This window comes from Platichthys flesus, chromosome 5 (genome assembly GCF_949316205.1).
Source record: "Platichthys flesus chromosome 5, fPlaFle2.1, whole genome shotgun sequence".
In the NCBI taxonomy this organism is placed as follows: domain Eukaryota; kingdom Metazoa; phylum Chordata; class Actinopteri; order Pleuronectiformes; family Pleuronectidae; genus Platichthys; species Platichthys flesus.
Genome location: NC_084949.1, coordinates 18,601,714 through 18,619,842, shown reverse-complemented (window position 1 = coordinate 18,619,842; position 18,129 = coordinate 18,601,714). Strand labels below are relative to the sequence as shown.

The 18,129-nt window shown below is 40.7% G+C and overlaps 2 protein-coding genes across 2 annotated transcripts; one reads left to right on the top strand and one right to left on the bottom strand.

Annotated features, from left to right (window-relative positions):
* Window positions 1–154: 154 nt before the first annotated feature.
* synpo2b (synaptopodin 2b) lies at window positions 155–7,610 on the bottom strand. Its single transcript, XM_062386928.1, has 3 exons — window positions 6,932–7,610; window positions 4,100–6,144; window positions 155–1,732 (listed from the first exon to the last, which is right to left on the bottom strand). Exons 1-3 carry the CDS (start codon window positions 7,608–7,610, stop codon window positions 1,196–1,198), a joined length of 3,261 nt encoding a protein of 1,086 aa, XP_062242912.1. The 3' UTR covers window positions 155–1,195.
* Window positions 7,611–12,586: 4,976 nt separating this feature from the next.
* Window positions 12,587–16,806, top strand: LOC133953152 (solute carrier family 22 member 7-like). Its single transcript, XM_062386938.1, has 10 exons — window positions 12,587–13,012; window positions 13,236–13,339; window positions 13,810–13,964; window positions 14,096–14,264; window positions 14,355–14,478; window positions 14,575–14,684; window positions 15,615–15,829; window positions 15,923–16,031; window positions 16,149–16,355; window positions 16,560–16,806. The coding sequence occupies exons 1-10, from the start codon at window positions 12,632–12,634 to the stop codon at window positions 16,591–16,593; spliced, it is 1,608 nt and encodes a 535-aa protein (XP_062242922.1). The 5' UTR covers window positions 12,587–12,631; the 3' UTR covers window positions 16,594–16,806.
* Window positions 16,807–18,129: the final 1,323 nt, after the last annotated feature.

The following is an 18,129-nucleotide window of genomic DNA, read 5'->3' as shown; positions in this document are numbered from 1 at the left end:
GTATGATCAGAGAAAGGATCAAAAACTATCTACACAAAAATGACCCTTATAAACTCTGGTACATTCTTATAGCATAGGATTAAAAACACTATAAAGACATAAAGCATTTTCATATTTTTTAATTTTTCACTTTGTGTTTAAAAGGTGCAAAAAGTAACATTTTAATCAAGGAAATTGTCAAAACCCAGAGCAACACTCTAATTCATAATTCCTGAATAAAAAATAAATTCAAAATTATATATTTTTTAAACCTTGACACTCAGAGATACTTAAAAAAAACACTGTGTATAATCAAATTTGGCATATTACATGAAGGTGTGAATGCAATGTTTAAATTTAACTTAAAATCGTCTATAATAATGGCAAAAGCTTCTCTCTTCTTTGACTACCCATCACATTTGTATTCTGCAACACTTCAGGTTCAGTGAAAGTTCACTGCTTTCCTGTTTCCTCACAACGTAGAACACAGAGAAGGTTTGTCCTTGCTAAATAAAACGTTCACTCCTTTACAATATGTTATCATTGCCACTGCAACAGTCGTTAAAACAGGTTCAAACAAGACGAGCAACTATGTTTATGACAATCACTAAATTACATTTTAGGATGTGAAACAATCAAGCAACATCAACCTGGAAAGTGATCCCATTTAGTTCTAAGGCTAAAGGTAAAGGAATGAAAACTCACACATGAGATTTCTTAAAGTGCCTCATTTTTTAAGTATATATTTAAGACCAACACTGTCACGATTACCAGCGACTTCAGTGAGCAAACGCCTCATTTCTCGACTACAACACATTGACTTTACCTCACATGACACATGCTTCATATCATCCTATTGACAACTTGTCTCCAATGGTCTATTTCTGTCCCAAATCAAGTCTGTTGTCAGTGCTCAGCAGGATTATGTCTCATCAGCAACACAAGCTCTACAGTGAGTGACCACTTGTACCATGAGAGTAACAACCTTCAACATCAACTCCAGAAAACAAACATAAAAAAATGGACATAAATACATTTTTATATTTATATATTTTCCAATACGATTGATCAAATAGAGCCTATATTCCATTTGTCGGTGCCAGATCTATTTGTGTCTTCTCCGCTCGATATCCTGCATGATTCTCTCCACTCTGTACCGTCTATGTTAATCTATGTGCACCTCCTAGTTATTTTTCTTTTACATATCTGACTTTTCTCAATAGAGTGAACTTCTTGGGGCTGCAGTATGGAGGGGAGAGTACTGTGTTGGACCGGGGCCTTGTCCCATGTATCCGATCCTGGCCGGCCTGAGAGGCTGGGCAGGTCGGAAGGGGGGCCCATAGAAGGCTGCTTTCTCAGGTGAAAATGTCCTGCTCAGAGATGGGGCCTGGAAACCAGGGGCCGCACGATAATGACTCCTACTGACAGCTGCGGGATCAAGAGACACCCTGCGCTTCCACTCATCTGGAGGCTCTGGCAGAGACATGCGTTGCCCTGCAGCTTTGACATTGCTGGCAACAGATGACGGCAGGCTCCGGAACCGAAACGCCTCGTCCACTGCACCAATTGGGCTCCTGGATGCTGCCTCCCACGGGGACAGTGGCTTATAGGCACTTTCCTGAAAGGACATTTGCCTCTGTGCAGGTAGAATTGACCCCTGGTTTCCTGCTGTGCTCACAGGGGACAGAAGTCTGGGCGAGGGCATCGAACTCAGTCTCCTAGGCAGGCTCAGGGAGCGGCCTCGACCAAATCCCTGAAAGAACAAGCACATATCAGTCCTCTGGTGTTGGCAGCAGTGTTGTAGACTTTGCTGCCACCCACTGGCTCCACTGATGCCTGTTTTGTTAAAGATGTTTTATTTATTGAGGAATTCAAACTTATTCATCGTTTTTCTATCTTTCTATCGCTATCTTTCAAGTGGTTAGCCTGGTTTCTCTCAGTCTAAAATGACAAACAATGTTTGGAAAATGTTGCATGTGTCCAAATATTTGACATAAAGAATTGAAAAGTATTTCAGAACTTACCTGCTATTGGTCCAACCAACTTAAAACATTTACAGAAGGACAGCAACGACATTTAAAAGATGAGAAAACTTTGCTTGGAACTATTTTTCTGGGCCAGCTTGTATTTGTCCTATATGTTTGACTGATTCCCCTCTATTGTGTTGTGGTGTAGAATTTCAAGGTAAATTCAGTGTTGTTTGTATTTTTGGGACGAGCAGTGAAAGGTTCTACAACACAAAAATGTTACACTCAATAAAATACTCATCACTCAGAGCCACAGCTGCTTTTCTCCCAGCACCGAGTTCTGAAGCCAAGATCATAGTTCCAAGCTTTTTATTGGTGATGGAAGAGCATTGAGTGCAAATATTTGTGAAGCTGACATAAAATGATATATCATGCAGGTCACTGATGGTGGTAGTTTTAAAATGTGCAATCATTTATTGACATCGAATGGATATTGCGTAAGGTGCCGTACATATGAATAACTCCTGTGTGAACGTGTGGTGAGGAAGATAGAGGAGGACAAATATGTGGCTCAGAAAAAAGGAGTGATACAGCAGCTGTGGAAAAGAAGACAGAAGCTCACGACACAGGAAGTAGGGAGAAGGAAAGAGAAGTTTAATAGTGAGATTGTGCAGAGTACAAGAAGTGCAATAAACAGTGATATGTCAGAAAGACACAGACATAAAGACACACAAGAAAAATTCAAACCTCTTGGATGTTCTGCTCATGTTTTACATCAAGGATGAGGAGATAAGTCTGATAACTTTAGAGACAGTTTAAGAACTTGCCATAACTGACGATACCGCAAAAAAAAAACATTTAAAGTCATCAGGGTTCATTATCACGACTAAACTTTTTTACTTTTAGTTTGGAATGAGACTGAAGGATTTGCATCCAAAAAAAGAAGTGCAGAGACAGTTTCTCCCCAGACACACTCAGCGATTCAAAATATTCCATAAATATAATCGTGCAAATGACTTCCTCTTATCCCAGATGACGGAATTATAAATTGAAGATTTTGGACTTAACTTTTGTTTTATTTATGTTATTATTGTGTGTAGGTTTGGGGGTTGGTTTTGACTACTGCTACATATAAATTCATGCAAACCTATTTCTTATAAAACACAAACACAAACTGGAGCCCTTGGTTGAACAAGGCTTTAACACACACTATTGCACAGGTAATAGCACTTCCTGAGAATCACTAAACAATATTTAGTCTCACATTTCCTTTTTTGAGCACTAATGAACCTCACTGATTAAAGGAAGTTGATACAGTATGTTAAAGTTATTTATTTTAGTTGTTATTGGGAAAGGTATGTGCAATAAAGTCAATATGCACGGTTTTCTAATGTTTATTGAAAAAAAGGTTTACCAACAAAGTATAATCCATCTTGTTCACTGCCATCTTGGGTAATCGGTATGTTTATTAAGTTTCCTTTCTATATTCATGATGTTGAATGAGTTTTTATCAATTCTTTTATAAGGTAAAATAGCACATGAAAACAATTCACTTTTATGGTTTTATGTTAATAAGTAATTAAGTTACCTTATTACTGGTTATTGAATTTGAAAGGTTATATCAGGGACATATTATTTAACACCATATGGTTTTTATGTCTTCTAGTTTTTGTGATCTTCCATGATGCTTCAGGCCCAAATCAATGTGAATGTGGACATCAGTAGGAAGCGAGGACTCTTTTAAGACCAGTAGTTTCCACCAGTTAAGAATAAGACATGTTAGGTGCTCAGTTCCATCGTCTCAGTGGCGTCTCCACCAATGACCATAAACAGCATTAGAACTAATGACTCAGAGCAACAGCCCTCCAATGTTTGACTGCCACTACCGGCTTCCTGGCAGAGAACTTTGGACGAGGAGCCATTTGACGTGCGCCTCGAGCAATAAGAGATGCAGGGGAGAAAGCTGAAGCTATGCTGTCACCGGTAGATGACAGCGTGGAGGAGGTGCTTGCAGACCGGGTGCTTGGTGCTTGCTTGTTGCTTATGTGATGGGCCGCAGGTGTGACAGTGTGCTTTCCATCCAAGCGCTTGTCAGTCACAGGAGGCTCAGCTGATCTAGCGTTTTGGCAGGCAGAAGAGTTTTGGGAACTTACCGATCCAGGATACTTAGTGGGGGCTTCTGCCTTGGCCTGAACATTGAGCTCAGATGTGTTATAAGTTGAATGAGAAGAGGCAGATCTAAGTTTGAGACTTTTTATGGCCTCAAACTTTGATGCCGGAGTAGGTTTGGGGCTGGGGCTGGGGCTGGGGTTTTTGGCCTCAGGGACTGCATCATACTTGAACAGTGATGAGTCCAACCGATAAGGTTGATGTTTCATGATATCTAGGGCGTTTAGGTGCTTTGGGGGGGCTTTAGGTTTATCTTTGGTCTTAGGCTTGACTTTGGAGCTTGTGGGCGGGGGCTGCTTGCCTGCTGATGGAGGGTAGAAAGGAGCAAGAAGGGGATTGTACGATAAAGGGGGAGCGGAGCGGACATTGGAAGAATACCTCCAGAAGTTAGGGAGGGAGGAGGCTGGGGAGGGGGATCTCCTTTTATTCGCTTGCACAGTTTCTGCATCAACAACAAACTTCTCCATACGGGACTGTCTTCTGGCAAACAGCTGTGCACCTTTTCCTGCCATAGTTGAACCATCACCAGGTCGATTAACACCTCTGTCTGAGAGAAAACCCTTTGGAGAAGGCTGCGCTGCTTTTGGTGCCTGGACATATGACTTCCCTGATTGTTGTGGGCAAGAAGCGACTGAGTTGGGAACACTGTCGGACTTATTCCTTGAGGGTGAAGGTGGGTGATGTGGGCTGTAAGTAGGACTGCGGGTCTGGATACTCACAGGGGATCGTGATGGCGGCTGGTTCCAGCTATTTGTGGTTGGCTGAAGATGAAGCTGAGGAGAGGGGTCGACCGCAGCCCAGGCGTTGGCAGGTGTTTGAAGTGTTGCCTGAGTTTGATCTGTTGCCCAAGGGTTGACCATCTGTTGCTGCTGAGCCCAATCTTGCTGCTGCAAGTAATGCTGACTGTGAGGTGCTCCGGGACTGTGAGAAGGATGTGGAACGGGAAACGGGTCACCAGAGGGACTCCTGCTCATCCAAGGGGGACAGGATGGGTTGATGGTGGGTTTGGGGGCCACTGGAGGGGGATTCTTGAGTTTTATTGTTCTTGGCTGCATAAAATTGCAAGCTTCAGCTCCGAGACTAAAGAAGTCTTCCTCTGACTCAATATAAGACCTCCTTTCCCCTTTGCGTTGTAGGTGGGGATTTGATTCTTGTGCCAGCGCCGACGACTGCTTATTAGCACCTTTCCTTTTTGACTCTGGCAGGATCCCCGACTTGATAGCCGGCACAGATATCCGCTCATCTCTTGAGGCTATGATGTCTCCAGTCGGGGACCAAACATGTGGGATAGTGTTGATAGGCACAGATACTTTGAATCTTGGTTCGTTCTTCCTTGGGACAGGAACCACAACACCAGGCATGGCGGATGCAGTTGTGCCATGTTGAAATCCTAGGAAGGGCCTTGCAGTTCTGTTGGGCACCAGGGGTCTTGGCACATTGGCTAGGTGGTTCATCTGTTGGGTATTTTCTTTGTATTCACGCTGCTTGTGACTTGCATCCATGTAGTCGGCCTGGTTGTTAACCATGTACATTTCCTTCGTGTCATACATAGTCTGTGCTTCTGTACATTCAGGCTCCACGGTTAATCCTTTATTCCTCATTTCTTCACGTTCTGACACAATCTCGTCCATCCTCCTGCGGCGTTGGACAAACATCGTAACTCCCTTCCCTTTTGTCTCGGGTAGCGCCTCCATTTCTTGAACACCTCCCCAATTCAGACTCATATTACGCTGCTGGTGATAAACAGAATACTCCTCCTCTAACTCGGAATCACTCGTCGCTACAAAGTTGTACGCGGCTGATCGGACCTCTCCGGATTCCTCCTCTATCTGGTCTTCGCTGTGGAGCCTATTGCCAGTCCCGTAACTCACGAGCGTGTACTTCTTGACCCGCTGGCGACGTTTTTTAAACAGCAAGGCTCCCTTGTTTTGAGGATTGGGTGCATCAGTTAGAAGGCGGGCGATTCGTTTACATTTAGACTTGGTCTCCTTCACATGCCTCTCTGATTGGCTCTCGCTGTGACCGAGCCCTGTGACATTGGAAAAGAGAGACAGAGGGAGAATGGGAGACAGAGAGAGACAAAAGGCAGCAGTGTGAGGACGATAAAAACATTACAAAATAATTAATAAGTAAAGTAAAACTAATAAAATAATAAGTTATTATTATTTCTATTATAGTTTTTCTCTTTATTTTTATTATTATTTGTATCATTAAGCCGCCTAAAATCAAGTAAGACAAATTTTAAAGTTCCCCTGCTGATGCGAGCGCACTATTAAAAGCATCATATTTACTTACAGCTAACTTAGGTCCAGGGGTCCGTGAGGCAAGGCAAGCGAGGAGCTCACTTTCCATTGCAGTCAAGACTTACGATTGGAAAAGGGATCGGGTGACAGGCCAGGGGGACACATGCTCGCGTCAGTCAAATTTGTTCCTGTCCTTCTCATGATATGGTCATATTTTATTCTTGTCCTGTTCTGACCAGTAAAGCCATGGGAATTCTCCCTGTATGTCCCCCTCACGGAGAACCCAGCATGAAAATAACCAGCTTTGCACATGTTATTTATTAATTAAATGATGGAACTTCAGATTTAAATTTAAGAATTTAGCCTCACAACTTCCCCGCAAACAAATGCAGGCAGAAAATATTATTTAAGGTGATTATCTTACATTCATTTGTTTGTTGGGCTGCATTCAAGCCACACACAAAATTATGCAGTTTAATTCATTTGAAAGTTACTTTAGGGTACACAGTTTGCATGACCAGCTTCATATATACAATAAAATGTATAAAAGGAGGGTAAAAGATTAATACTTACGTGTGTATCTTCCCCTGTGCTTGTCCGGTCTGCACAGATCTGTGGCAGACTCTGAGTTCCACTTCTCTGCCTGCTCAGCACCCTCGTCTGCAATTTCAAAGACGACAGGAGCAGGAGGTGCTTCACTACTCCCTCCTTCCTCTGAAGATTCAATGCTCCTGTTCCCAGGGGCTGGGTCCTGCCTATTACTGGCTCCCGGCAACTCCCCTGTGGTCAGGGTCAAGGCCAGGGTCAGGTCAGCGGCATAGCCAAGGGAGGAGGAAGATGACGGGGAATGCAGTGGGGATGTTTGGCTGGCCTGAGGCTCAGAGTCAGGGTGCTCTTGGTGTGGGGACAGGGATACTGGCGAGGTTTGGGTGTGAGGAGACTCTCTCGATTCACTGAGGTAGATATTGTCCTCTTCTTTGTAAGAAACATCCTCATCGCTTCCACTAAGTTCAGCCAGGGACGGTTGCTCACCTGCAGATTCCCATTCTTGTGGCTGAGGGCGTTCTGGGGACCCAGGGTCAGACTTAGGGACATCAGGAGGCTCTGGGTCTAAAGGGTCCTCATCACTAATATCATCCTCATCAAAGGACTCCGCCAAGGACTCAGAGGCAGAAAGTTCCTGGGAACCATCTGAGCCCGACCAAGGGACCAGGTTGTGATTGTTGTCTGTGGCTTCGACTTCTGGCTCCATTTTCTGGTGCTGTCTCACAATGTCCTGGGTTTCAGTGATACCTTCATTAAAACACAGATAATCAACATCAGGCCTGGGAGCCATGCACCTAAAGGGGGATCCAAAGGACTTCCAATATTACATGATATCAATAAATATGTAAAATGTTCATTAAAATAATCCTCAACTGGTTTATTTTGGCCAAAGGGCCAAATTAAACATTTAAAGGACGTCTTGCAGATTTGATCAACTCATCGAGATTGGACCAAGACATTTGAGTATAATTTCACTTTGTGACGTTTCTAACTACTGTTTAATTCTCTTGATATTCCAATCCTCAATAGGAAGTGCAGTGTTGCTCTGGATGTTCATGGGCAGCCATCGCTCTACATGGAATGGAATTCAACTTCCAGAGGGAGGCAGCATTCGCATCCAAGACTATAAACAAAACAATTGGGTGGCTGTTTTCCGAACTCGTGTTTATACAGCGACGTCTCTTTCCCTCCACTGTTCCACATCTATCACTGCAGCAATGGAAGTGCTCTGCGTTTCCATTTAAGAACTAAATATGAGAGACTGTTCATTTTATACATACTCTTACCCTGTCTCGCCCTGACATGGAGCCAGATGTTTGTTTTGTTGCTGAAGTTGTAGCTGAACCAGGTGGAGAAAGATTCAATCGATAAAAATAAAATATTACAGTGCATAATAACGAATTTTTTCCGTCAAATCAATTATTTAAGGTAAAGCAGAAATTAAACTCCGCAGTTTTGTGGTTCACCCAACTCGTAACCTCATATGAAGCTTGATCACCTTGATAAAATTGTTTATATTTGTCTGTTCATAATATCATTGTCTATAGACAAGAGTGCAGAGGAAAGAACATTTTAACCCACATTTAGAGTTGGGGAAAAAGCAGGGACTTTCAAACCTAGAAGATTGTAGTGCAAGCACAATCCTATACCTCTTAAATACAACACCTCCAAACATCCAGAAGATGGAGCCATAACACCCAGGGCAGCACAAAGTCAAATAAGAGAAGATGAGATAAGACAAGATTCTTTTCATCTTTCAGTTTTACGATATGCAGTTTATTTTCCTTTACAAGAGACAAAGACACAGAAATTTGTATAGGCAGTTGCATGAGTGGATCAATTCTTAAAAATCATAAACTACTTAGCAAAGGTCAAATGACATTTAAAAGAGACTGCTGCTAATGACAGATACTTATATTGAAATTACAACCCAATAGAATTTAATCAATGGATCTAAAGTCTTAACCGTGTGACAGAGGCCTATTCTGATAGCGGTACAAAGTGCTGTTTGCTGTCAGAGCTACAATCAGCATGACAGTAACACAGAGCACACAGCCGGAGGCTTCAGAACCATGACGCTGTCCCCTCAGAGCCCTGATGTCAACATTCTGATGTCAGGGATCTCACGAAGACACAGAGGACACTGAGACTACATCCACAGAAGAACTGGGAACAACAGTCCAGTGTACTGAGGATCCATCTATCTATCTATCGATCTATCTATCTATCTTTCTATCTATCTTTCTATCTTTCTATCTATCTATCTATCTATCTATCTATCTATCTATCTATCTATCTATCTATCTATCTATCTATCTATCTATCTATCTATTTATCTATATATCTATCTATCTATCTTTCTATCTTTCTATCTATCTATCTATCTATCTATCTATCTATCTATCTATCTATCTATCTATCTGTCTATCTATCTATCTATCTATCTATCTATTTATCTATCTATCTATCTATCTATCTATCTATCTATCTTTCTATTCATATAATCCCATAAATAAAGTTTTTGAGCCTAAAATTTCTGCACAGTGTTTTGCGTATGTGCACAATCCAAAGAGCTGTGTGAAGGCCTGTGGCCCCTGATATTGATTTACTGTTGTTTACAGACACCAAACTGCTTCTAAAACCAGAAATGTGACCTTGAATTTTGTCCTTTTTACCAGCTGCCCTGCTGGAGTCAAGGGAGAATCAGCTGAGGTTTCAACAACCTTCCAACTTCCAGTCCAAATAATAATGACAAGCCACATTTAAACATCTGAGCTTATTGCGTGTCTGGGCAGTGATATGATACTGGTTGGAGAGAGGAGGATCACAGTCGACCCCCCCCCCCTACCTCCCTGCATGACATCATCACACTGAGCAGTCCCCCCTGCAACAGACTGACTCTCCTGAAGTGTCTGAGGGAGAGGAATCACAGGTTGTTTCTTTCCTGCAAGACTCATGAACCTGATCCACGCTCCGAACAGACCACAAGCACCAAATCTATTTCACTCAGGATTAAGAAATTAAACTGAGAAATATTTTTTTAATTTTTTCTGTGCAATTTCAATCTTGTATTTATATAACCCAGTTCACACTGTAGACTCTGTTTACATATATAGGATTGATGTGGACCTTTTTCACTGATGCTCTGTACTTTTCTCTTTTTTTATATATATATATATATATTTAGTGTAGGTCCATTTATTATAATATATAATATTTACATTATTTATATTATTTCTATTACTCCAACATATTACATGTACATTTGTACTATCCCTTTATTTAATCTTATCTTATCTTATCTTATCTTATCTTATCTTATCTTATCTTATATTATCTAATCTTAACTTATCAGATCTGATCTGATCTGATTATATCTTAATTGATCTTATCTTAACTCATCTTATCTCATCTTCACTTATCTTATCTTATCTTATTTTATCTTATCCCACATTCGACCACATGAATTTTGGAGCATTTTTTACGACTCCACTATGACCCGTACGATTCAATACACATTTCCAGCACTGCTAAAGGTACAGACTCTTTGGCTCTCTGCTCATGCCCACTCTTCTCTTCCCTCTCGGTTCCACTTCATTTCATCATGTCACCATCATCAAACCTTGCTGTAGTGCTGTCGGAGTCTCTGTTTCCTAGTATGGCAGTAACTCTAGTGTGTTGACTCATTGCTCTGGAAACAGGGAGTCAGCTTCCTTGACGGAGGAGCAGACTCTTGGCCTCGGGGGTGACCCCTGTGAGGACTGAGCTGGAGGATTAGGTGTTTCTATGTTATTATATAATTAGACCATCTTCCCTTAACCACTAATGAGAATCACACACGTTTTTAACAACTTCCACAATTCCCCTTTTTAGTACTTCCTCCAGGATACCAATAAAAAATATGTTGTATTATAAATATGTGGCAATATATATATATATATTTTTTTATATTCAGATTTTCTGATACATAGTAGGTCAATTAACCTGCTGCAAAAGTTGTAGGATACTATATGCAACATAGTTTCAATGAACCCTAAGATGCTTAATTTGGTCCATTTCTGCTAATTGATCAGATTGAACAGTTATTTTGTAAATTAATAACAGGAAATACACAACAGTATGTTGATTAAATCATTCAAACATTTATAAAAGTAAGACAATATAAGGAGTTTGAGTGAATCAATTAATTCATAACTTACATTAAACACCCTTGAGGTGCTATCAAGAGAAAAATAAATGTTCAAAAATGGTCCCATCAGTAGATATCCAGCATCGTCACGTTCACGTCCCGACAGATTTAGTGCATGACTGTAGGTAAGAGATTCCAAGCAGATGTTCAGGTCACCTAGCGACTCGCTCAAACCGTGTCCCTGCACATCCACGTACGCTGCTGTATTTAAAGAGAGAGAAGAAGAGGTGATCCTGGTTCGACCTCCCCCTCAGACACAGCTCAGTTAGCATCATGACCCTCTGCCTGTAGAACACAGTGAAGATATTCTTAGACGGATATAAAATGTGCTGGTCACTCACTGCAGGTGTTTCATGTCAGTATTTAAATAATTCACTGATCGACCACTGAGAGGAAAACAGGGACATTCTTTACCTCGTGTTATATAAATGGAAACATACTGTATATTGTTTTTCAGCAAGCTGCATTAATAATTCATTTTTCATGCAGTCGAATTGAGGAAAGAGGTAGGATAAGGAAAATACAGGTTTAGGTTGTACTTGATAAAGCTGCTGTACAGTAGATGGATGAGGTAAGAGTGCTGCTCTGTAGGACTGTGATGACCGTACATGGAACTAAATTTGAATTTGAAAAGCTTGGTTGGGGAAGTGCTATGGGACTCCAGAAACTACAGTTATTAGTTCCCAGTAAAATGTGGGTGAGCCTTCCTATGGAGCTCAGTGTTCATGTTAATAATGTTTTACCTTACATTTTTCCCTGCAACAGCATTTTCCCATTTTGATCTCTTGGTCCGAGGTACTTTTCAAACCATTCATTTTGATTCAGAAGTTAGTTTGAGTTAGAAGGTGCGGACAAAACAAGGTAGGCATGACAGCCCCCTAAAGGTCCATTGATATTTACAAGTGTGAGGCTCTGAATGTCATGTGTTAAAGCAACATACAACTATGTCACCTTAAAATAGCCGCTTCATAATTATTTTGATGGTTCACTGACTTGTAATAGGGAGAATAGAGCCTCTTTTATTCCCAGTCCTCACCCTGAACATCTGTTCTTGCTCTATATAACCGAAGTGAGCGGGAACTATCTCCTCTGAGGCTGTGTAGCTGTAAACAGGCCCAGCAAGTTCAAGAGTAATCCTGAACTGTAGATCAGTTGAAAAGAAGTTACTGAACACCAGCGTTTATCTCAGATGTTCAGCGAGGACACTTTTATGATGTGAAGAATTGCAAACAGGGTTTGGTCTATTTGCCACAGCAGCAGCTCTACTCTTTCGGGAAGCCGAGGATCATGGGTAATATCCGCCATTCAAATGTTGTTGCAAAGTTACAAAGTGTTGCTTCAAATTGACGTCTCCCTGTCTGTTGAGAACCTTTAATGTATCTTTGAATCCTGTACTTCCCACAGTGCATGAGAATGTGTAGCAAAACTGTAATGTTTAACCTGGTGCTGGTAAATGTGTCTCATTCAGTCTCCTGTCATTTTAATTCACATCTCCGCTGCAGCATATTGCTTCTCGCCGACTCTCGCAGCGCAGCAACATGAAATTTGACACAATCCTCTCGGAGATCAATGGATTTGGAAGATTCCAAATCCAGCTGGTCTTGATTCAGGTCCTCTCTCGCATCACGCTGCCATGTCACTTTCTGCTGAACAACTTCATGGCGGCCGTTCCCGCTCACCACTGCAACGTCAGCGCTCTGGACGATGGAGACCTCTTCGGGAATCTAACTCGGCCGGAGAAGCTGCTTGTCGGTGTTCCAGCAGAGCGGGACGGGACCCTGAGCTCCTGTCAGATGTTTTCTCAGCCTCAGTATCAACGTCTGTCGGGGTCGAACGGCAGCGAGGAGGCTCCAACTGTTCAGTGTCGAAATGGATGGGTGTTTGACAACAGCACCTTTAGATCTACTTTGGCGACAGAGGTAAGCATCGTTAAAGAAATTAACATGTGTTCCTTAAAGACCATAAAGTCATATTTTCCCTTTTTTATGTGGTTGACATTATAATTAAACAAAGTGAAAATAATGCAAAAATACACAACACGTAGTTTAGAATTCATGACATTTTAACCTTCTTTCTTGGATCACTGTAAAAACCAAAAGGTAGGCTACATATGGTAATATCTTTTCAATGTGTTCTTTGCAGTGGGATCTCGTGTGCAGCAGGAAAGGGCTGAACAAGGCAACAGCCACTGCTTTCTTCATCGGGGTTATGTGCGGAGCGCCTTTGTTTGGATTTCTAAGTGACAGGTTAGATCTCAATTTAAAGGAAAATGCAGGCTGTAGTTTATATGTCCAAAAAGTCCCATATGTGACAAACTATTCATGAGGTAAGAAAAAACCTTTCGAGTTAAACATTTCTTGCAATAGCATGTATGTACAGTTCTGTGCCAACACTTTTTACAAAGATATTTGAAAATTGATGTAAAGAAAACAATAATGCATAATAATAATATATGATGAATTTATAAGACTATGCATTTTACATGCCCGATATATGTATAAAGGCTTTTTTCCTTGCACAATTTGACATTTCACAATTAAATATTGAAAATAAACATAAATCACGTAGCTGTAAGTACAAGATGAATGAAGTAGATGAAAAATTATTGAATCACTTGACTGTATATATGTTATATCCTGTTCATTTTGAATGGACATGCAGGTAATTTAACCCAGAGCTCTGATCACAACTCTCCACATCTTCTTTCCACCACCAGGTTTGGGCGACGGCCTCTTCTTCTGGCCTCTTACGTGTCCTCCATGACGTTTGCGCTACTCAGTGCTTTCTCCCCGTCCTATATATTATTTGTCATCATGAGATTTTTTACAGGAATGTCGCTCGCCGGAATAAGCATCATCTCCATCGTTCTTAGTGAGTAGGCAGGTGTTGAAACAATTCAAATCTTTGCCTAGAAGAGAATTTTTTTTTGTTTCTGCTCTGTTTTAGTTTGAAGGAATGAAAGCTGTGGATGTGACATCTTATGTGCTGCCATCTCTCTGCAGATGTGGAATGGTTCAGCATTGAACACAGGACCTTCTCTGGTATAATCATCAGTCTGGACTGGACTATTGGGAACTGGCTTCTGGTTGGACTTGCGTATGGTATAAACGAGTGGAGGAGGCTGATGCTCATTGTGACCACGCCCCTGATAATCTCTCTGTTCACTTGGAGGTATCACAACTTCATACTTTCAACTTTGCACTATTGAAAAAACAATGAGCGGTTGATGAGGCACCGAACTCGCCGTGTTCATCCCGTCAGGTGGCTTCCTGAGTCTGCCAGGTGGCTCTTGGCAAAGGGGAGGACAGAAGAAGCTTATCATTACATCATGGAATGTGCCAAGATGAACAACAGAACCGAATGCATGGCCAGCATCACACCATTGGTACAGTCCAGTCAAGTTGACTTTGCTCAGTGGCCAACCTTCAGTTATTTAAAAAGAAAGATGTGTTTGACCTGGTTTGTTTGTGCTCTCTCACAGACATTACAGGAATCTGTCCAAATGGAAACTGCAGACAGGAAGTACACGTTTGTGGATCTTTTCAAGACTAGAAATATTAGGACACTTGCTATTTGCTCGGGGGTCGTATGGTGAGTGTGAGGTTATTGTGACAGAAAGTATTCAACAGCTCAGGAAATACCTCATCTAATGTCTGACATGTTGTTAAGTAACCGGGAGATGATTATGTTGGTGTGGCATTAGGAAGGGAAGATGGACAACCTGTTCCCCCGGATCTGCTCAAATATTAAAACTAAGCCGGCCTGTGTCATCTCCACAACCCTCTGTTCATGGAAATAACCAAACAAACCATGTTAATCTGTAGTTTTGCTAATTGGTGCATTTTTTAAACTTTGGACCAAGACAGCTTAGCTTAGCTCTCACTTCCACTTTTAGTACTCAGACATAAAACGTGTGATTAAACCTCTAGAGAGAAAACAAATAAACATATTTCCCAAAATACCAAACTATTCTTTTGAGGTAAGTACAGAGCAGCCTATGCTGGTATTTAGCTTGTGACCGAAGTAATGTCAGCATTTTTTGTAAGCTAGGATAATGGATAATGTATTTTTTTTCCCTCAATTAAATAAAATGATAAACAGGGATTTCAGTGTAGATATTTTTATATATTTTTTCAGTGTTATTTCAAAAGCACAGTCCTTTATATAATTTATATATGGAAATAACAAAACTAATTCATTCAACATGTATGACATGACAACATAAAGACTTTAAAGTCCACACCACTGATTGATACTGTATTTCTAAAATACTAAATAATGATAATTTTACGTAATATGATATAAAATGAAAGATGAAAGATGATACTTAAAGTACTCAAAGCAACTTCACAGTCCATTCAATTCTATTTGTATAACACCAAATCATCGCATTCATTATCTCAAGGAACTTTTACATGCTAATAATCAATCCTCTATGCTGCAACAATAAATTACATTGTCATAGCAATGCTTAACTCCCTGCTGTCTGTAATCCGCCATGTTTTTTCTTTTTCTTTTTAGGTTTGGAGTTGCATTCACATATTATGGGATATCTCTGAACATAACCGGATTTGGACTTAACATATATCTCACGCAGTTAATATTTGCATCCATTGAAATGCCGATGAAGATTGCTGTGTATTTCTTCCTGGAGAAAGTCGGTAGAAGACCTGGCGAGTCGGGCACCTTGCTGTTGGCGGGGTTGTGTCTCTTCATCAACATGTTTGTTTCAAAAGGTCATTTTTGGTTTCTAATCCCTCATGGAATTTTGGTGAATTCTCTTTTTCTTCCATATTTATGATGATATTTTTCTAAACATCTTCTGTCAGATCAATGGGTCACTCGAACCGTGATAGCAGTCCTTGGAAAAGCCATGGCAGAGGCCGCGTTCACCATCATGTTCCTCTACACTACTGAACTCTATCCTACGGTCGTACGGTCAGTCAATAACAGACTCATTAACTAAGGTTGAACACAGACAATGACTTTGTGTTTTGTTCAGTTTGCTGCGCACAAACAAGGGATTGAATAAACCAAGGGACTTTGATTTTTCAGGCAGAATGGTTTAGGCTACACCTCGTTCTTGGCACGGCTCGGCGTGTCCATATCCCCGCTCATCATGCTGCTGGAGGACGTGTGGTATCTCCTCCCCCCGGCTACTTACTGTGCCGTGGCGGTCGGGTCTGGTTTTGTGGCTTCGCTCCTGCCTGAAACATTAAACACCAGACTGCCCGAGTTCATTGAAGACATTGAGAAACCCAGGTAACGAGGATTATGACAGGAAGTTCACAGCTAAAGAATAACTCTACTCTGAAAAGGAAAGTAGAAATCCATACCCTTATAGTTTAACATCCATAACATCGTCTGCAATAATTTACGTAATATAATCATTTGCTGGTGTCTTTCCTTCAGCTCTGAAACCCAGGGACAATAAAATGACTAACTTTTGTTCTACCTGTATTGCAGCGTACCATCAACAATGAAGAAGGAGATCCAATAAAAGATGGTCATGTTGTTCTACAACAAGGATGGGTTCAATGATATTGCCAAAATGACATTGTGGAAAAGCACAATAACGGTTTGTCAGGAGTCAACATGACCAACATAAATAATGAAATGCAAATACTGTACTGCACTTAAAAAAGTATAAACAAACTAAAGAAACGTGTAAATGTAAATATTGGAAGTTGGAAATAAACTAAATTGGAGCATGGTTATTGGCCTCATTGGTGTGACACTTGATGGTTGTTTGTGTTTGTGTGTGTGTGTGTCACAATCTCTGTGTGGGTGCTCTGCTGAACCTCTACAATTGAATTTAAATATGTAATGGTTGGGATTTGCAGAAGTTAAGGCTTTAAAGTTGAAAGTACAGACCTTATTTAGGAGCCCAAAGTATGAACAGCAAGGATAAGTACACAGGTACTTTTTGAACAATACAATACAACATGAATACAGAACATACAAAAAGCCTCATGACTGATCAAATTAAATGGTTCCAAGTGAAAAGTAAAGTTCAGTTCATTCTGTCCCCACACTGTGGAAGGGGAGTTTCACTCATTTCAGTTTTGAAGTTAAAACTATATATTGGAACATAGCTTTGAATTTCATATACAGGTGATCCAGGCTCCACCTGACAGGACACTGCAGAGAAACCTGGATGGATCTATGGGAGTGATTGCTGATGACATATGTGCTAGAATGCTGTTGTTATGGTACAGGCTATTTGGGACCTACTGGTAATGTTCACTGAAGAAGCAGATACAGATGAGTTGGTTTTATATCCCTGGCTGTCTGTTATGCACATTACTTTACAGATATTTTATGCTCTAATATCATATTTCCAAATAAATACTCCTTCTCACTGCATAAACTTATTACATTACATTTCATTTAGCTGACGCTTTTATCCAATGCGACTTACAATAAATGCATTCAACCCCGAGGGTACAGACCCAGGACAACAAGAATCAAGAAAGTACAATTTCTTCAAAATAAAGCAAAACTACAAAGTGCTATAAGTAAACGCCATTTAAGAGCTACTCATATGTTAGTTTCAAAAAATTGTAGTATTGTTTTTTATTTTTTTATTCAAGGTATAGACAGAAGAGGTATTTTTTTAGTTTGCGGCGGAAGATGTGTAAACTTTCTGATGTCCGGATGTCGATGGGGAGCTCATTCCACCATTAAGAGCCAGGACAGCAAACAGTCGTGATGTTGTTGAGTGTTTAGCTCACAGTGAGGGAGCAACGAGCCGATTGGCCGAAGCAGAGCGGAGCTGGGGTGTAACGTTTGACCATGTCCTGGATGTAGATGTTATTAGATTCAATTGATTTATTAAAGACAAAAATAAAAATGTCTGGAGTTTGAAGAGTGTATTACTTACAATATTTATTGTATTTACTATTTTTAGTTTGTAGCTGTGTAATGCTGCTGGAAAATTGCAATGTTTGGTATCCTATTGGTATCTTGTGTCACAAAGATCGTCCTCTGGGGAACATGAATGTTGGCCAAATAATGATATTGACAGATTAATCTA